Below are 19,926 nucleotides of genomic sequence, written 5' to 3'. Positions count from 1 at the left end.
CAGTCTAGTGAGAGGGCTGAGACCTTGGTAGGGGAGGAGACTACAGGGGTCTATGCTGGTGCTGAGGCAGAACTTGGATTTTACACCCCTACTGAAAACCAGGAGGTAGGCTCGAGTAGCAGTGGCTCAGGTGGGGGAGGGGCACAGGCTTGTCAGAGCTGACAACCACAACACACAAAGCTGGTTGATTAGCAAGTTGGTTTTGGGTCATCTAAGGACCAGGGAAGAGGCCAGGCGAGTAAAGAACCTGATCCTCCTTAATTCATACCACCTGGGACTTCTGAAGCTTGGGATACTGCAGCCTGGAAACAGTGCCCCACTTTAAGGAGCTAAAAGGCAAGTAAAAGAAAGGCAAGATGAGCAGACAGAAAAAGGTGAGGCCCATAGAAAGTTTCTTCAGTGACAAGGAAAATCGAGGTGTGCCCTCAGAGGAAGATGTCAATGTCAGGGCTCCTATATCTAAGACTTCCAAGAAAAATATGAATTGGTCTCAGGCCATAGAGGCACTCAAAAAGGACTCTGAAGATAAAATTAGAGAGGTAGAGAAAAAAATGGAAAGAGAAATGAGGGTGATGCAGGAAAGACATGAGAAAAAAGTCAACAGCTTGAAAAGTCAAACTGGCCAAATGGAAAAGGAGCTACAAAAGCTCGCTGATAAAAATAATTGCCTAAGAATTAGGATTGAACACATGGAAGCTAGTGACTTTATGAGAAACCAAGACACAATAAAGCAAATACAAATGAATAAAAAATAGAGGGCAATGTGAAATATCTTCTGAGAAAAACTGCTGACCTGGAAAATAGGTCCAGGAGAGATCATTTGAAAATTATTGGTCTACCTGAAAACCATGATCAAGGAAAGAACTTAGATATCATCTTCCAGGATATTTTTAGGGAACATTGCCCTGTTATTCTAGAAGAAGAAGGTAAAATAGAAATTGAAAGAATCCACCGATCAGCTCCAGAAAGAGATCCCAAAAGGAAAACTCCTAGGAATATTATAGCCAAATTCCAGAACTTTCAGGTCAAGGAGAAAATATTGCAAGCTGCCAAAAAGAAAGAATTCAAGTACTGTGGAGCCCCAGTCAGGATAGCACAAGATCTAGCAGCTTCTAGAGTAAAGCACCGAAGGGCATGGAATATGATATTCCAGAGGGCAAAGGAATTGGGATTACAACCAAGAATCACCTACCTAGCAAAACTGATCAGAGGAAAAAGTGGGACTTTAATGAAAAAGAGGACTTTCAGGTATTCATGATGAAAAGACCTGAACTGAATGGCAAATTTGACTTTCAAATACAAGACCCTAGAGAATCATAAAAAATTGGAGTTGGTGGGGCAGCTAGGTGGCACAGTGGATAGAGCACCGGCCCTGGAGTCAGGAGGACCCAAGTTCAAATCTGGCCTCAGACACTTAACACTTACTAGCTGTGTGACCCTGGGCAAGTCACTTCACCCCAACTGCCTCACGAAAAAAAAAATTGGAGTTTGAGAGACATACCTGGGGTCGTACAGTGGGTGACTGTCTTGTATCTGAGGCCGGGTTTTGGCTGGGATTCCCCTGGGTCCAGGGTGGATGCTTTGTCCACTCTGTCACCTAGCTGTCCCATGATGACATATTTAGGGTTAAATTGAGGGGTGAGGGGAATGCACTGGGGGAGGAGGAAGGGCAGAGGTGAAATCTTACATGAAAGAAACAGGAAAAGGCTTATGGAGTGAGGGAAGAGATGGGGGAGGAGTAGGGCAGTAAATGAATTTTACACTCATCAGAAAAGGCTCAAAGACCTTAAAGTCATCAGAGTTGCCTTAAGGAAGGATTAACACACACACCCAACTGGGTGGAATAATCTATTTAAACTGGGCTGTAAATGAGCCTAACACTCATCAGAATTGCAATGATCCAAGACAAAGCTTACTATCCACCCCCATAGAAAGAACTGATAAGAAAGAGCACTTGTGGATTGTACATATATAACCTGGTTGCTGTCTTGAGGAGGGAGGAGGAAAGGGAGGGAGGGAAAGAGAAAAATTTGGAACTCTAAAACTTATGAAAATGAATGTTGAAAACTACCCTTGCATGTAACTGGAAAAAATAAAATAAATGTTTGTTGCTAAAAAAAGAAGAACATGGAAAGACTTGAATGACATAATGAAGAGTGAAATGAGCAGAACTGAGAACACTGTATACAGTAACAGCAATACTGCATTATATTACAAAAGTACATTAAGAATGAGTTTGGGGCAGAATAGCAAGAGGCAACAGAATCCTTCTCAAAATCAGGAAGACCTGGATTCAAATCTGCTATCAGATACTTATTAGTTGTGTGGCCCTAGGCAAGTCACTTAATCTCTCCCTGCCTCAGTTTCTTCCATTGTAAAATGGGCACAATAAGAGCAGGGTTGTTATAGGGATGTGCATGACCAGCATAGGCTTAGTAGACCATGTCCTGTGATGTCAGACAGCTCCATGTCTCCTTCATTAGAATGTGAGCTACCTGAGAGCAGAGACTATCTTTTTCCTTCCATTGTCTCACTAGTGTTTAGTGCAGCACTCAGTCTATCAATAAACATTTCCAAAGAGTCTATTATGTTCCAAAAGCTGCATGAGGTTCTGGGAATCCAAATACAAGAAAAAATAAGACACTCCCTACCTTCAAAGACGACACTCAAGGAAACTGAGAGGGGGGAGAGAAGGAGGTGGCTGGTGAGGGAGTGGGATGGAAAAGTCCAATTAGGAACAACTAGGTGGCAAATGAAGCTGGCCTGGGCGCTCTTCTGAAATGGAGGTTTGGGGAAGGCCTAAAGAAGAAGGCTCCAGGGACAAAGGATACCGATGAGGTGAGAGTATGGAGGCCCATGTTTATCGACTTACTCCAGTTCTGACTCTCCACCCAGAATAGCATAGGAATGCCCAATATCAGCAGCAGCTAGGTGGCACAGTGGATAAAACACCAGCCCTGCATTCAGGAGGAGCTGAGTTCAAATCCAGCTTCAGACACTTGACACTTACTAGCTGTGTGACCCTGCGCAAGTCATTTAACCCTCATTGCCCTGCAAAAAAAAAAAAAAAAAAAGGAATGCCCAATATCTTCTCCATGCAATTCCTGGTTGGCTTTCCTTCCATCTTTCCTCTCAAAGTCCATGCCTTCTGTTACGTTTGTATTTTCTAGTGAGGCAATTGGGGTTAAGTGACTTGTCCAGGGTCACACAGCTAGTAAGTGTCAAGTGTCTGAGGCCAGATTTGAATTCAGGTCCTCCTGACTCCAGGGCTGGTGCTCTATCCACTGTGCCACCTAGCTACCCCCAGTCCATGCCTTCTGACACATCCCTGTATCCAGAGCCAAATCTTGCTGGGATTCTCCCATCCTGAGACTTCCTCCAGGGACCACTAGCTCCCTGCCTCTCTATCAGGGATGCCCAAAGCCACATTAGAGAGATTCATCAAAGGTGTAATGAGGGCATCTCATGAAGCATCCATAAAGTTGTTTCTTCCTGCTTGGGTCCAACCACACCTGTGACTCAACATATGGACACCTCCAAGATGGTGAATTCCTTGGCTGCTTGTAGTAACTCATCACTGACAAGAGTGAATGATGTGGAAAACCTGAAAGGTCACTTGAACCTCCATCTCCCTTGAGATAAAGGCAAGGAGGGAAGGGCGCCAAGTCAGTTCTAAAGAAGAGGGAGCTTCTGGCTCATTCTCTTCCTTTGACATTCCCAAGTAGGGCTAGTCTCTGTCTATAGACTGTTTGTGAGGGGAGTGTTCAGTAGTATTCTCCTCACCTCCCACCCCACCTTCAGTCACTTCCACATGGAGCCTGGCAAGGAAGTTTGTGCCTGTGTCCCCACCGCCTTTTCTGTTTTTGTCTATAGGTCTCCCATCCATTGAGTGGAGCTGAATGGTGGCAAGGGAAGTTTCTGCTTCCCTGAATAAAGCCACTGATAAGGGAAAAAGCACAAGTCCCTGGTCTGGCTTGCCAGACTGAGGGAGACTGTGCAGAGCCAAGGTGAAATGTGGAATGCCTGCCTGGCAGCCCCACAAACTGCTTTATGTTCTGATGAGGCTTAGGGCTCAGCCTCCCAGCAGACTGTAACAGCACTTGGGCTTCCTATTTATTACCTTCCAGGTCATAGTCATGCTTCCAGAAATTCGTGATCTCATCCAGACAGACCCTCCATTCACTAGTGAAGATTACAACCATCCACTCCCCCTTTTCCTGAGCAGTCCTTCCATAACCCCTATATGGAGGGTCTGGGTTGGAGGCTTTTCTCTTGACCTTTGACTGGCTTGTATTTCTAGAGCAGCAACTTAAATGTCTCTCTGGTCTCTGCTTTTTCTGCAGAACCAGTCTGCCCTCTTTCCTGATCATTCCTTGAGGTCCATCCAGGGGGATAAACAATGACTTCCCTGTCTTCCCTCTTCCTGGTACCATTTCTCCCCCTCCCCTCCAAATTACCTAGACTATACGCTCCTTGAAAATAGTGACTGTCAGGACAGCTAGGTGGCACAGTGGATAGAGCACCGGCCCTGGATTCAGGAGTAGCTGAGTTCAAATTCAACCTCAGACATTTGACACTTACTAGCTGTGAGACCCTGGGCAAGTCATTTAACCCCAATCGCCTCACAAAGAAAGAAAGAAAGAAAGAAAGAAAGAAAGAAAGAAAGAAAGAAAGAAAGAAAGAAAGAAAGAAAGAAAGAAAGAAAGAAAGAAGGAAGGAAGGAAGGAAGGAAGGAAGGAAGGAAGGAAGGAAGGAAGGAAGGAAGGAAGGATGGAAGGAAGGAAGGAAGGAAGGAAGGAAAGAAAGAAAGAAAGAAAGAAAGAAAGAAAGAAAGAAAGAAAGAAAATAGTGACTGTCTCACTTTTTGGACTTTTATCCCCAGAGCCTGGCACAGTGCCCAGCACATAGGAGGTGCTTAATAAACGCTTGTTGATTGATTGATTTGTACAATCAAATAGATTATGACCATGGTATAGAATGGGTCCGGAGACCTAGCTCTAACAATTACCAATTGTGGGGCAGCTAGGTGGCACAGTGGAAAAAAGTACCAGCCCTGGATTCAGGAGGACCTGAGTTCAAATCCGGCTTCAGACACTTGACACTTACTAGCTGTGTGACCCTGGGCAAGTCACTTAACCCTCATTGCCCTGCAAAAACAAAACAAAACAAAACAAAATAAAAAAAGAATTACCAATTGACAAGTCTCCTCCCATAGAAGGCATCAGAAAGCCTAGGTGTGTTACAAGGTAAGACTCTGGAGTCCCAGGCCTTGAATTCAAATCCTGACTCTGAAGCATACTACCTGTATGACTTTAGACAAGTCACTCTCCCATGTGTCAAAGTGAGAGGGTTGGGCTAGAATATGACCTTTAAGGTCTCTTTCGGCTCTGAATTTATGATCCCCGATCCTCAGTTTCCTCCCCTGCAAAATGGGGATAATACCAACATTACAGGGTTGTTGTAGGGAAATAGACATGGGAGTTACTACTATCTCTGTAGGGGACACTGCAGAGCCCGTAGTATTGTGGTATTGTAGTATCGGCCTAGTTGTTGTTGGTGTGGTGGGCCTCCGTTTTCGAAGAGGACCAATAACATCACGTTTGCGCGTGAATTAGATTAAAATGAAGTAGAGTTGCGTAACGTCGTCAGCCTCACGCTCTCTTCCAGCGTCATCTGTTCTCAATCTTATCATGCTGAAGAAATAAATGACCGCGTGAACGTCAGAGAACTACAATTCCCAGAATGCACTTTTGGACCCCTCGATGGAGTCCACAAGTCCCGTCTAGCAGTGCGCACGATCACTTCAGCTTTTCTTTGCGCGAGGGGGTGGGGGGAATACAGCCCAGTCCCGCCCTTCTCCCGGAGGCAGGCCGGCAAGGCCGACCGGCCAGAGTACGCATGCGCTTCGCTACCTCCACCTTCTCTCCCTCCTCCCCACGTTCACACTCACTAGTACACGCGTTCGGCTTTTGGTAACGATTCGCGTTCGTCGCCCCGGCTCCTTTTTGTCCCTTCTGGGCCGCGGTGGAAGCAGCCGGCCTCGCGGAAGCGGCAACAGTTGGCGAAGATGGCGGCTACGGCGGCAGCCTCCAGGGGAGGCAAGCGGGGCGGCGGCGGCAGCGGGCAGGGCGGCGGCGGGGTCGCCGAAGAGGAGGCGCCGCCGCCCCTGCAGGCCGTGCTGGTGGCAGACAGCTTCAACCGCCGCTTCTTCCCCATCTCCAAGGACCGGCCCCGGGTGAGCGCCGGGGAGGGAGGGAGAGGGGCGACCCCGGAGAGCGGAGATCGCAGAGCGGGGGGGACCCGGGCAGCGTAGGGGAGGGGGCGGGGAGCGCAGAGTGCGGGGAGTCGGGGGCGCAGGGCGGGGGCTTGGGCCCCTGCCAGTAGAGTACCCCGCCCTCCCCTGTGGAGAAGACAGTCCTAAGGAACAGAGAGAGGCAGCACCCCCAGAGACCGGGGGGGCACCCTCAGGGGAGAGGGGCAGAGGACATGCGCCTGCTAGTTACATATGGTGGCCGCGGACAGATGTCCAGGCCGGCTGGGCCACGGGAGGTAGGGGATGGACCCAGGAGGGCGCAGCCACGTTACCTTCCCCCCCACCCCCCAGCGTCCATGCCTGGGAAGCAGTGCCCAGGAGGGGCTCGGCCGCATCTGCAGACGTGTGGCCCCCACACCCCCTGAGGCTGTGCCTTCCCCGGGGTGGGTGATTCTCGGAGAGGGGACTCTATGCTGGCACTGATTCCCTCACCTGAAGGCAGCCCTTCCCCCCATTCCCAAGGGGGAGGCCGGGCTCCTGGCACTTGTTGGTTCACCTTTTTGGAGGGCAGGGCCGACCAGAGCAGACAGGGAGGGGGTCACGCACTGGGGGCCCTAGATGCCTAGTGGTTTGTCTCTATCCCACCGTGGAGCCCTGGCAGGAGCTAACAAGGGAGCTGTCAGTGCCCCAGAAGTTTCCAAAAAGAAACTTTGTAGATTAAATTTGATTGCTCTCTCTTTTATATCATTCAGATGGCCTCCTGTATCTATCCCTTGCCAGAGAGCCATCCCTCATGTAATAAGAAAGTCCAGAAAGTTTGCTGCTGTATTCAGTGCTCCTCACCTGTGGTCTCCCACTTCTGCCAGGCAGGAGAGTGAGGGGCGTCTTCTGTCTCTTCCTGGGGGCCACGCTTGGTTATCGTAATCTCAAAACTCTTGTTTTGAGTTATTCCATTCTTTCCATTTATTTTTTTTTTTTTGGTTTTGGGGTTTTTTTTGAGGGGGGGGTTGGTGAGGCAATTGGGGTTAAGTGACTTGCCCAATTTCACACAGCCAGCAAGTGTCAAGTGTCTGAGGTCATATTTGAACTCAGGTCCTCCTGACTCCAGGGCCCGTGCTCTATCCACTGCGCCACCTAGCTGCACCTCTTTCCATTTATTTTGTGGAAGTCACTGGCTTTTTTTCCTGGCTCATTTTTGTCAGTTTATATAAATTGAGCTTTGCTTCTCTGTTCATCAGGATGGGGAAACTTAAGGTGAATGAAAACAGTCTCATTTTGCCGCAGGAGAGATGGTTACAATTCTAAAGACTCAGGGATTGTCCGTTCCCACTGGTAGAGGCTCAGTTGACTTGGTTTCCAAGGTCCAGCTGCCAGAGCCCTCTCTCTGTTAAAGGCTCACTTCTGACTCCTTCAGTCCTTCTGCTGGACAGTCGGGAAGCGTGCCACGAGGGCCAGCACTGGGGGCTTGGGAGAGAGCTGTGAGTCCCAAGAGCTGCCCCCATCCTGTTCTCTGCCATCTCCGGCAGCCCTGCTGGCTCCAGCGTCGGCCTTCACAGCCCCAAATGGGTTTGTTTTGGTCTGACCCCATATGGTGGATGGCAGAGAGGTGGAGAGGAAGCTGAGTCCAGCACCATGCAGTGCTGCTCGGGGTCGAATAGGTCGTAAGTCAGGTGCAAGGCCAGGATTTGAACTAGAAACCGGGGATGCCCAGTTCCACATTCTTCTCATATGGATGGAGAGATCTTTGGGAGGCAGGTCCCTCTGACTCTTTGGCTGGAACCCAGGACTGACTTCCTGAATCCATGGCCACCTCTGCTCATTCTAACACTGTGCCTCTTGGGGACGTTCCTGGCAATTGAGGACAAGTGAGGAGGCTTGACAGGGATGAGGCCCTAGGCTCTGCTTTTGTCGTGGAAGAAGAGCAAGGGAGGATGAGGTTCCCCTTCTCCCCCACTTCCTGGAGGTGTCTGGGCCCATGCATGGTCTCCTCTGGCCTGGAAAGCATGTTGGAAGACGATCCGGTCCAGGCTTCCCTGCTTGTGTGCTCCAGACGCCTCTGAACAAGCAGCAGCTTTGTTCAGACTCCGGCTCCCCATAGGAAGCCAGCCTCCAGTCTCAGCCTTGTCGGGGCTGGAAGGAGGAGAGGAGGGATGGCATCCACAGGCTCCCCCCACTAAGGCTTTCTCTGTTCCGATCCCCAGGCCCTGTTGCCCTTGGCCAACGTGGCCCTGATCGACTATACCCTGGAGTTCCTGACGGCCACAGGGGTGCAGGAAACGTTTGTCTTCTGCTGCTGGAAGGCCCCGCAGATCAAAGAGCACATACAGTAAGGCCCTGCTCCTGCTCTGTCTCCGTCCCCACTTCCTGGCTGCCTTGTCCACCTCTCCCGAGCGGGACGGCTGCAGGTTGTGAGGGAAGGGGTGGCCCTTTTAGGCCCCCTCAAATGCCTGTAGCTGTCAGGAGAGCCAGGCCCAGAGCCCCGGAGAGTCCCTGGTGGCCTCCCTCGCTTCCTGTCCACGTATGGTGGCCCATAGCAGGACCGAGCTCCAGAGCCCATTCTTGTGGCTGGCCCAGGGAGCTGCTGGTCTGCCAGCGACCACCCCCACCCCTTGCCTTTCCTTCCTCTATATTCCTTCTCTTGCCCCTTGGAAAAGGGCAGGTCCCGGGATTCTTAGGAGAGTAGACATGTCAGGAGATGCACATAGTACCCTGTGACACTGAGTTCTATAGTGCTCTAGCCCCATTTAACAGATGAAGAGACTGAGGTTCAGAGAAATCTAGGGACTCAGTAGAGATGGAACTAAAATCCAATCTCTCTGAACTGCATCCCCAGTGCTTTCGCCACCATGCCTCTTGCTGCCTCTGGTATGGGCCTACACTGGGCCAAGATAGGGCTCTTAGCACCTTTTCCGTGCCCTGTGGTCTCGGGCCGTGCCATGCAGGCAGGGTGGGAGTGTTGCTCCCTCTCCAGCCCATAAAAGAAGGTCGGAGACACCCAGGAAGCCAGAAGTCATAATTATAGTCTGCAGACTTCTTTGAAGTTGGGGACGCTCCGCCAAGTGGGCGGGGGCTGGGAAAACCACCAAGAAGGGCGTTAGGTCCTCTTGGCACCAGGCTGCCTGAAAATCTGTCAGTTCATCTTTGGTTTCAAGCTGTAAGGACCCCCACATTTTAGAGCAGGAAATGTGGCCTCCCCAAAGAGACAGGTCACAGGGCTGGGATTCAGGCACAGGTCTGATCCCAGATCCAGACTTCTCCCTCTTTCGTGGGACAGCCTGCCCAGGGCTTCTCTCGGTGAATCATCTCCAGTGCCTGCTGCTGATCCTCACCCTGTCGCCATCCTGGCTACCCTCCCAGAGGCTCTCCAGCTTCTCAGTACTCTTCCTAGACTGGGGTGGCCACAGTGACCACCCCAGCCCAGCTGGGGTCTGACATGGGCCAAGGCCACTCACTGGACTTCTCTTCCCTGCAGCCGTGTCACCATGGCCCACTTCACACAGTCTGGGCATACTGTTTGGGTCGCCTGTGCTTAGCCACACGCCCTCCTTCTTGTATGGGATTGTTCAGGTTGAATCATTTGACATGGGCCAGCTGGGTTCTGCTTCTCCCGTGGTGACTGTTCTCCATCCCAGCTCTGTGCCAAGCCCCCTGTGGCCTTGTTTAAGTCATTGATAAAGGTATCACAGGAGGGAGAAGCACGCGCACTTCGCTGCCATGTTGATCACACCGGGGCCCACATTTGGCCAGTGCCAGCTTCACCCCGTTGCCCTGATGTCCAGCCAATGCCTCTGCAGTTTTCCTTTCTCCTCACCTACCCCTCCCTGCTTGGGTGCTCGTCACCTCTCATCTGCTACCGTCCTAGCCTCCTTGCTTGTCTCCCTGCAGTCCGGGTGTCGCGGGTCTGGCCACATCATCTCCCTGCTCCAGGTCCTTAAACGATTTTCTCTTTAAAGGTTACCATTCAGGTCTCCGCAATCGAGCTTGATTTCCCATCTTCCTCTTCCTTGGGTCTGTTTTCCAGCCAGACTCTAGTACTGGGTGTTTGTCTCTCTCCGTCCTCTCCCACCTCCATGCATTTGCTCAGGCCTCCACTCATGCCTGAAACATTCTCTTTTCATGTGACCTCTTGGAATCCTTGGTCCCCTTGTGGCCCAACTTCAGCACCTCGACTTCCCTGAAGCCTTCCTTACGTTCGGTCCTGACTGACCTCTCCCCCCTCAAGTTTCCTTAGAGTGTGTTGTCTTTGTCCCATTCTCACTTGTTTGGGTGTCCTTGTTATTCCCCATACCCACTGCCCCCACTAGACTCCGAGTTCCCTTGGGCAGGGACTAGGTTGGGTTTCGTCTCTGTATCCCTAGTGCCTTGCAAACACTATCATCGGTTCATAAATGTCCATGGGGTTGACTTGTTATGGCACTGGATGAGGAGGAGCACAAAGATGCCTGCTGTCTTTGCGGCCAGTCTCATTCTCTTCCTTTCTCCCTAGGAGATCCAAGTGGTGCCTCCCAACTTCACCCAATGTGGTCCGCATTGTGACCTCAGAGATGTACCGCTCTCTGGGGGATGTGCTCCGAGACGTGGACGCCAAGGCCTTGGTGCGCTCGGACTTCCTGCTTGTCTATGGGGACGTCATCTCTAACATCAACATCACCCGTGCCCTGGAGGAGCACAGGTGTGAGTGGGGGACTGCTGGACACCAGCCTGCCTGTGGCTGGGGCTTGGGATGGTGGATGGTCAGGGCCCGGGATGCATGTCCGCGGTCTGCAGCCTTCTCCCTCCTCACTTCTGCAGATTGAGAAGGAAACGGGAGAAGAATGTATCTGTGATGACGATGATCTTCAAGGAGTCATCCCCCAGCCACCCCACCCGGTGCCCAGAGGACAACATTGTGGTGGCCATGGACAGTGCCACCCACCGGGTTCTGCACTACCAGAAGACTCAGGGGCTCCGGCGCTTCTCTTTTCCCCTGGTGTGTGGCCATTTTGGACCCCTGCAGTGGGAAGGGGGAGAGGCTGGGTGGGATGGGGGTACTGGCCTTTCAGCCTGCCTTGGCTGGAGGGACCAAGCACGAGACCCCTCCCTGCCACTTCCTCCTATAGAGCCTGTTTCAGGGGAGTGGAGAAGGAGTGGACATTCGCTACGACCTGCTGGACTGTCACATCAGCATCTGTTCCCCTCAGGTGAGCCCACTCTGCTCACTCATCCTCCCAAGGAAGCCCCGCTGGGCTGCTGCCCTTCTCCAGGTGTGGTGGTGTCTGAGGGCAGCCACAGGCTGCTCCCAGACCAACTCAGGTGAGTACTTGTAACCTGACAGGTGGCTGAACTCTTCACTGACAACTTTGACTACCAGACTCGGGACGACTTTGTGCGAGGCCTGTTGGTGAATGAGGAGGTAAAGGGTCAAAGGCCATTCTGTCCAGGGCTTCTCTTGTGCAGGAAGAGGATGGAGGCTCTGCCTGCGTGGGTCCTGGGCCCAAAGAGCTGGTCAGGCCTCAGGGATGTCAGACCTGGGTACCAAGATGGATGACAGGCTTTGGGGAGTTGCCTGGGCTGCTCTCTTCATGCTGCTGCCTGCCTGGTCCTCTAGGTCCTGGGGAACCACATTCACATGCATGTCACAACCCGAGAGTACGGAGCCCGTGTGTCCAACCTGCGCATGTATGAGGCGGTGTGCGCCGACATTGTTCGCCGCTGGGTCTATCCCCTCACCCCAGAGATGAACTTCACTGACAGCCCGGCCCAGAGCTGCACCCACTCCCGACATAACATCTACTGGGGGCGGGAGGTGAGCCTGGGCCATGGCAGCGTCCTGGAGGAGAACGTGCTCCTGGGCGCCGGCACGGTCATCGGCAGCAACTGCTCCATCAAGAACAGCGTCATCGGCCCCGGCTGCCGCGTCGGTGAGCCTGGCAGGGCCGCTGAGGGAGGGCCTGGGGTCATGTGGCCCTCACAGATCACTAGCATAGTGTAATTATCTCTTCTGGGCATGACCATAAGGGCTGGAGGGGGTGCCCTGGTATGATGATGGCATCCTTGCGGGCATCCCTTTGCCTCCTGCAAGCCTTGGGCTGCGTACCCCTTAGTCATCCAGTAGAAAGAGGACCTGCCTTGGAATCCTCCCCATGCTAGTTCTCTGCCACCTTTAGGACCAAGGGTCAGTCATTTGTCTTTGCTGGGCCTCAGTTTCCCCATCTGTAAAATGAAGCCATTTTCTCATGTCATCTCTGAGGTTCCTTCCGACCCTAATTCATCTGCTCTTGGGGTGCCGAGTTATCAGGGGTGGTGTCTGTCAGCGGTCCTGTCCTCCTCCTGGGCCCTCTAACTTGGTGGGTCCTCCCTATCAGAACTGGCTCTCCACCGGCCCACCCTTTGGGAACACTGAGTCACCTCTGTGTCTCCAGCTCCATCTGGAGGGGGTGTTAAGGAGGGCGTGCAGGGAAATGCAGGCTTTTGCCTGCTTACGTTTCATTTGCACTTAGTGAGGCCAGGGGGACCTTGTAGACAGTCTCAGATGGGACCCATTTGTCTAAGAGTTTGAATTCTTCATACCTGACAGGGAGGTCAAGGGGTGGGGGAGGGACCTTGCTGAACTAGGAAAGTTTGGTGTGAGGGAAGGAGGCCTTTTGGGTTGGACCGAGTGGGAAGGGTAGGGGAGGCCAGTTCGGAGCCTTCGGCCCCCTCCCCACCTCACCATGTGTGAAGAGGAATTCTGGTTCAGCATTAGACCTTCCTATGACCAGAAATCCTTCCAATTCTGAGCCAGGTGACAACGTCATCCTGGACCGGGCCTACTTATGGCAAGGTGTTCGGGTGGCCAGTGGGGCACAGATTCATCAGTCTCTCCTGTGTGATCATGCTGAGGTCAAGGAACGGGTTACTCTGAAGCCACGCTGTGTCCTCACTTCCCAGGTGAGAGATAGGGCAGTAGCCACACTGTCCTGAAGGCGTGGTCCTCACCCCCAGACTCGGTCAGATGCGCCCCAGGCTGCTGGGAAGCCCTAGGGGGAAATGGCCCTTGGTCCATGGGCCTGGGCCTGACCCCCCTCTCCTGCCCAGGTGGTGGTGGGCCCAGACCTCGAGCTGCCCGAAGGCTCGGTCATCTCACTGCATCCTCCCGACGAGGAGGAGGAGGAAGACGATGGCCAGTTCAGCGACGACTCTGGAGCGGACAGAAGAGAGCGCATGAAGGCGACAGGTTGGGGTGGGGCTCCCAGGCGGTGACTCCTTGGCGGTGGCGGGGCGGGGGTGGAAACATCCCTGCTGACAGGCAGGGCCTTTGCAGGTTACAACCCGTCCGAAGTGGGCGCTGCCGGCCAGGGCTACCTTTGGAGGGCAGAGGGAGCAAAGCCCAGGGAGGAGGACGACGATGAAGAGGAGGAGCTGCGGCAGAGCCTGTGGGGTGAGGCCTCTCATTCGGGGACATTCTGCCAGTGCCTTAGGTTTGTAAAATAGCAAGTGTGGGCGCTGCCTGAAGGTAAACTGAGGCACACACCAGGGACTCGCCTCATCCCCAGCCGCCTCTTCCCAAGGCCTTCCTGCGTGCTGGGCAGCCCAGATCCCTCCCGCCCCAGCATCAGCACTTCTTCCTCTCCCCCTCACCCCCACATCCAGGACTCACAGTCAACGTTGATGAAGAGAGCGACAGTGACAGTGAGCAGAGTCTTGGCTCCCAGGAGCTGGACAGCCGGGCAGGCTCCCCACAGCTGGATGACATTAAAGGTGAGGGACAGAGGGAGGCGGGGTGGGCCCAGGACCAGCACAAGCCAGGCTCCTGCTTTACAGAGAGATTCAGAGGTCAGTCAGTCAGTCAACAAACAGTTGCTCTGTGCCAGGCAGGGGGCTAAGTTCTGGGGATCCAAATACAAAGTCCTGCTCTCAATGGGGAAAGACACCACACATGAAGAAGCAGGAGAGGAGGTGCCCAGCACAGGGGCTGATGGGAAGGTCTGGGGAAGTCCCAGAGCACAGTGGGGCTGGTGGTGAATGGGTGAAACCTGGGGACCCTGCCCTTCAGTCACAGCGTCCCAGAGGAGGTGGGCAGACCAGGCGGGCACAGTCGGTGTGCCCAGCGCAGGGAGATTTCCCGGTGGTGTTCACCAATCCACCTTCCGTACTCAGGCCCCTGCCCCGTTTTGCACATTCAGCTTTGACCCGCGGCCCTTCTCCCATCCGCCACAGCACTGGCTGGAGCCCCTCCTGTGGCGTCAACGAGGCTCTGGTCCTCCTTCAGCCAGTCCCATGGTCTCTTCGATTAACCCCCACCCAGGGTCTCTGAAAGCTGTCCCACACCCCTTGGTGCTGTTTCCCGGCAGGAGGGATACTCCTTGCTACCACCTCCACCCCACGTGGACTTCCATGTTCATCTTGTCTTTGGAGGCCACGGCCCTATCCTGACTGCTGGTATCTGGCAGCCACCTTTCTGTGAGATTGGTTGCTTGCAGGGGGCAGCTAGTTGGCACAGTAGGTATAGCATTGACCCTGGATTCAGAAGGACCTGAGTTCAAATCCAGCCTCACACACTTGACACTAACTGTGTGACCCTGGGCAAGTCACTTAACCTTCATTGCCCTCCCCCCCAAAAAAAGAGGTTGTTTGTTTGCAGGGCAGCTAGGTGGTGCCTAGGTGGATAGAGCACTCACCCTAGAGTCAGGAGGACCTGAGTTCAAATCTCACCCTAGCTGCCCGGCCTCTTCCCCTCTTGGCCCTCTCTGTGGCTGAGGGGACAGAGGCCCCTATGTGCCTTCTGCTCTGGGGCACTGGTGTCCCACACTCCCTTCTCCATCCTTCCTGTTCCAAGAGCGGCCTCCTCCAGAACCTCGTGCAGCAGGCAGCCCCTCCCCTCTATCTTCTAGCCCCCCTTGGCTAAGAAAATGCTCCCTCTCCCTCTTCCCTGGGACCCTTCCTGTCCCTATCTCCTTCCTTTACTTGTCCTGCTTTTTGAAAACCTGTTGGGGCAGCTAGGTGGCACAGTGGATAGAGCACTGGCCCTGGATTCAGAAGGACCTGAGTTCAAATCTGGCCTCAGATACTTGGCATTTACTGGCTGTGTGACCCTGGGCAAGTCACTTAACCCTCATTGCCCTGCAAAAAAGAAAAAAGAAAACCCATCAGCAGCGCTTGCTGCCTCTTGAACCCTAGCAGGCCAATGCTGCTTCTCTAGACACTCACTTGGGTCCGTCCCAGAATCCTCGGCACCTTCCCAGACTGTTCCCCAAGGCCTCTTGTGGCCCACCTCTCTGTACTATCTCTGGACATCTGGTTCACTTCAGTGCCCACCTCCATGAAGATGATTGCCCATTCCTTATCTCTGGCCAGACCTCCCTCAGGTCCAGACCCAGCTGCCCCCAGGAGACCCTTGTTGTCCCCCTTTCTTCTCTAGGCAGGTTTTATGGTCAGGTCCCCCCTGTATTCCACCCCGCTTTGGACTCTTACAGGTCAGGGCGGGGTGAAGGTGGGGCCTTGTGTGTAGTGTTTAGAATGGGAAGCACATGAGAACAAGCCTGGTGAGATGGGCCTCGAATGCTGTCTCTAGGAGCTGCCGGCGGGTGGCTTAGCCCTCTCTCTGGTTTAGTGTTTCAGAATGAAGTGGTGGGGACACTGCAGCGGGGCCGAGAGGAGAACATCTCCTGTGACAACCTGGTTCTGGAGATCAACTCCCTGAAGTAAGAAGGACAAGGGGACAGTGAGGACTCTGCTCAGGCCCCACCTGAGGAGCTGGGCTCCTGGGGCAGCTTGGACAGACCGAGTCACTGAGGCAATGAAACTCAGAGCCAGCAGTCGAGGCCCCGGCCACATGACATCGGACAAGCTCAAGGGCAGCTCTGCAGTGGGAGGGAGTGTCCTCACCTGGGAACAAAGTTAGCACCTTTACTCCTGCCCACTGCACACCAAGCACTGCCCCAGGAACCAGGGACATACCGCAGGTTCTAAGAGGGTTCTAGATTGGAGTGGAATCAGAGGGGGCACCTAGAGGTCATGTTAACACCGTAAGTGTCAGGCAGCCTGAGAATGTGCCCCTTCCTGACGAAGCATGGCAGTGGTTCAGTTCAACAAGTATTTATTAAGTGTGCCCAGAACCCCCAGGTTACAAAGTGCAGCTTGTGAGCTGTCCCTCGTGGGGCTCAGAGAGCAGGACACTGGGCCTGGAGCTGTAGAGGCTTCTGGGGGCAGAGCAGAGAAGCAGAGAAAGTGAGCGGTCATTTGAGGAGGGAGGGGGCCACAAGAGAAGCGCGGGGTTCTCGCTGGCAGAGGTGAGGCTAGAGAGTCTTGCAGGCCTGGGCAGTGAAGAGACATGGGCACAGGGCACACAGGTATCTCGTGTGATGTGTGGGAAGGCAGCTGAGGAGGAGGGGGTCAGAGTCTCCTCAGAATGCCCCCCCCACCTCTCCTCAGCATCCTGGAGGTGAGGGGGGTTGCTCGTGGCAGAGCCCGGGGGCAGAGGAGGCAGCCGTGCCCAGCCTCCCCAGGCCTCGCCTGCCATTTCTGGGGTGTGCAGAACCCCGCCTGGAGCCTCTTGGATCTCCCTCTGACAGGTACGCTTACAACATCAGCCTCAAGGAGGTGATGCAGGTGCTCAGCCAAGTTGTCCTTCAGTTCCCCCTGGAGCAGCTCAACGCACAACTGGATCCCAATCGCTACTGCGGCCTCCTGCTGCCTGTGAGCAGAGCTCCTCCTTGTCTGCTTCCGCCGGAGCCAGGCAGTTCCCCTCCTGGGCAGCCACACCAGGGAGTGTCACTGGCATGACCTGCTCAGGCTTTGGATGGTGGGAGGGAACATGCAGCACCCTTGGGTCTCCTTCCGTTCAGTTTCTCCTTTCTTCTCCATGTTGAGCTCAGGGTCCAGCGTGGGGTGGGATGAGATGCCAGGGAGGGCAGAGGGGCCACAGGAGGAGAACAGCTCAGGGGGCTCAATGGAACCTCCAGAACAAGGAAGAGGAGGCTGCAAGGGATGCCTCTATGGGCTCCCCAAGGCAAGCCAGGCTCATGAAAAGCCCCGGGGCCGCCGGCTGGGCCAGGCCTCCCTCATTTGGCGTCCCTGCTTCCTCCCCAGCTGCTCCGGGCCTGGAGCCCCGTGTTCAAGAACTACATCAAGCGCACAGGAGACCATCTGCAAGCGCTGGCCGCTATTGAGGAGTTCTTCCTGGAACATGAAGGCCTGGTTACCTCCTTAGCCAAGGTGCTTGGACTCTCCGGACCACGGGTGGGGCAGGGCCAACCTGGAAGGGAAGGAGGCCTTGGAAGGCATTGGGGAACAGAGAAACCCAAGTCTGGAGGTTTAGAAGCCACATCTGCCTGTGTCTGTGTCACACACACACACACACACACACACAGGTCATTGGGGTGACAAAGGAGAGGACAGCCCTGTTTCTGTCCCAGAGCCAGCATGAAACCTTCCCCCAACTGTCTGCTTAGGAGGTGATAGTTGAGACAGCAGAAGCCAGGGAGGGAAAGTGCCAGGCCCGGGGCTACCTGGGAGACTAAGGACAGTGAGAGTGGCCCATGAGTGGGGACAGCAGTGGGCACACAGAGAAGAGAGTAGGTGTGAGGAGCTTTGGAAGGGACAGACACTAGCATCTCTGGGCCAGGGGTGGCGGCCTGCCTTAGGGTCCCTGAAGCGGGTCTGGGCTTAAAAGAGGCAGAGGTGGGAGAGGGGACCTGCACCACATGAGGAGCCCCAGGTGCCATAGGCCAGCCTCCCTGGGAGCCAGAGCCAGAGCCAGGCTTCAGCCACTGAGTTTGCCTCCTGGGGCCCTCCCCAGGTGCTAATGACATTCTACGAGCTGGACATTCTTGCTGAGGAGACCATCCTACAGTGGTTCAATCAGAGGGACGTGTCTGACAGGGCCAAGCAGCTCCGAAAGAACCAGCGGGTGAGTTGGGCCCGGCCGGGGAGCCAGGACCTGCCTGGGCCAGGGCCCAGCCGGGACCCTGGGATGGGGGCCAAGGAGAGGATTGTGGCCCTTCCTCCATGAGCCCCTTGCTCTGCTCTCCACAGCTGCAGAACTTCATCCAGTGGCTCAAGGAGGCAGAAGAGGAGTCATCGGAAGATGAGCAAGACTGAGGCTCTCCTGGGGCTGCCCCATGCATGGGGCCTCCCCTCCTGATCCCTGGGAACGGGCATGTGTGGATGAGGGAGCCCGGACATGAGCAGCCACCCTCTGGGCTGGGACTTAGGGGGCACTTCCCCCCCGGTGAGAAGCCCCAGGCCCCCATCAGCAATGGCATCTGGGGTGTGGGGATGAGTTGATAACCTGCAAGGAAGAAACATCTGCCCAGAGACAAGTGCAGGGCTTGGCTCTCTAACAGATCTCATCCCCAGGAAGATATTTTTCTAAGGACCACAGGCTCACCTGTGCTTGCTCAACCTCTCTTGGGGGATGGCAGCGAGTGACGGGGGGGCTCTCTGCTGCTTGCACTGACAGTTTTAAACAAAGTGTGTTTTATTTCTGCCCACTCTGCCTTAACTGGCTCTTCAGGGGGGTGTGGAGACAGCCCCCTTGGGTAGCAGACCCACCAGGTGGAGCAAGGGATGGTGATGGGGCTGGCTGTGGGCCTGGGGAGAGCTTCCCTCCAGGCCCGGAGCTGTGGGGGCGTGAAGCCTGGGCAGAGCCGGACAGAGGGAAGTGGAACTTGGGGCTTTCTCCCCTGGCCGACCTGTGTGGGATTCCTTGTGCTGCTGTTTGAATAGTCTGCCGCCCGGCAGCATCCAGTCAGGAGGGTGGTGGGTAAGCATGGCTGTCACCACCCACTGTGGGGGCCTTGGAAAGCAGGGATTCTGAGGGGAGGCCCCTCCTGTGCCTCATGACCAGGAAACAAATAAATCTTGGCTGTTCCATCCCTTCTAAGCCCCTCTGCTTCCGGCAGCCCCTGTGAGGAGCACAAAGGAAAAAGAAGGCTGTCCCTGCCCTCCCGGAGGCTGGTAGGGCAGGATAAGGGCAAACACAAATGACCGGTCCAGCTACAGTAGCCAAGAAATGGCAGAGGAAGGAGATTGATGAGTGTTAAAGGCATTCAGAGAGGGAGGGCTTCGAGCTGAGGCCCTCGCCTCCAAGTGCGGGGGAGGGGACAGCAGGGTGGGAAGGCCTGGGCTGGGAAGGGGCAAGATGTGTTTGGACAATCAAGTGGCCTCCCGATGGAGCCAAGGAGGGCCTGGGATCATGCTAACCTTCAGAGGCCTTAAGGCACTTGTCACAGTATGGCAAGAAGCCAGGACAAGTGGTTTAGCTAAGTTTCCCCGACGGTTACGGTTAAAGCGCAGAGCTGGACGTTAAGAATGAATTCTGATGCTTGGCTCAAGGTAGTCCCAGGAGCCAGAGGAGATGGAGAAGTTAGCCATGATTCCTGCCAGGATGATTCTGCTGCCCTGGTACATGCCAAGCACTGGGCTGGAGGCCTGGCTGACTGCCATTAGTCGGGTGGCCAGTGGTGCGTTTTCTCATCCCTAAGCAAGGCTTGGTCTATTGGCTATAGAGAGTCAACGAAAAGTGGAAATCAAGAGACCGTGTCTTGATCTGGTTTAGACCGCCCTTAGCCAGTGCCCCCCTTGTAAAGAGCTCAGTGGTAGCGCTCCTGGCCAAAGCCCAGCCTGCCCTGACCCCTGTGAGCCCCCCAGCTTTGTGATCGGAGGCCGTATATGGGTTGGCTTAGGATTCGGAGGAAGTTCGGGTCGCAGCT

The 19,926-nt window shown here is 54.4% G+C and overlaps 1 protein-coding gene across 1 annotated transcript; it reads left to right on the top strand.

Annotated features, from left to right (window-relative positions):
* The first annotated feature begins 5,874 nt into the window (after positions 1-5,874).
* EIF2B5 (eukaryotic translation initiation factor 2B subunit epsilon) lies at positions 5,875-19,087 on the top strand. Its single transcript, XM_043962469.1, has 16 exons — positions 5,875-6,235; positions 8,455-8,579; positions 10,740-10,925; positions 11,045-11,222; positions 11,353-11,433; positions 11,568-11,645; positions 11,841-12,153; positions 13,017-13,162; positions 13,310-13,448; positions 13,536-13,652; positions 13,865-13,972; positions 15,825-15,915; positions 16,786-16,909; positions 17,303-17,428; positions 18,012-18,122; positions 18,248-19,087. Exons 1-16 carry the CDS (start codon positions 6,068-6,070, stop codon positions 18,311-18,313), a joined length of 2,157 nt encoding a protein of 718 aa, XP_043818404.1. The 5' UTR covers positions 5,875-6,067; the 3' UTR covers positions 18,314-19,087.
* The last annotated feature ends 839 nt before the right edge of the window (positions 19,088-19,926 follow it).

The sequence above is a fragment of the Dromiciops gliroides genome, chromosome 4 (assembly GCF_019393635.1).
Source record: "Dromiciops gliroides isolate mDroGli1 chromosome 4, mDroGli1.pri, whole genome shotgun sequence".
Lineage (NCBI taxonomy): Eukaryota > Metazoa > Chordata > Mammalia > Microbiotheria > Microbiotheriidae > Dromiciops > Dromiciops gliroides.
Note: the sequence above shows the minus strand (reverse complement) of the source record. Positions and strands in the feature narration are given on the sequence as shown.

Excerpts from the sequence above, each read along its gene's own strand:
- EIF2B5 (XM_043962469.1), top strand. The coding sequence starts at position 6,068 with ATGGCGGCTACGGCGGCAGCCTCCAGGGGAGGCAAGCGGGGCGGCGGC. Across the intron at positions 13,163-13,309 it reads GCTGTGTCCTCACTTCCCAG|GTGGTGGTGGGCCCAGACCT; the intron begins GTGAGAGATAGG and ends TCTCCTGCCCAG. Across the intron at positions 15,916-16,785 it reads CTGGAGATCAACTCCCTGAA|GTACGCTTACAACATCAGCC; the intron begins GTAAGAAGGACA and ends TCCCTCTGACAG.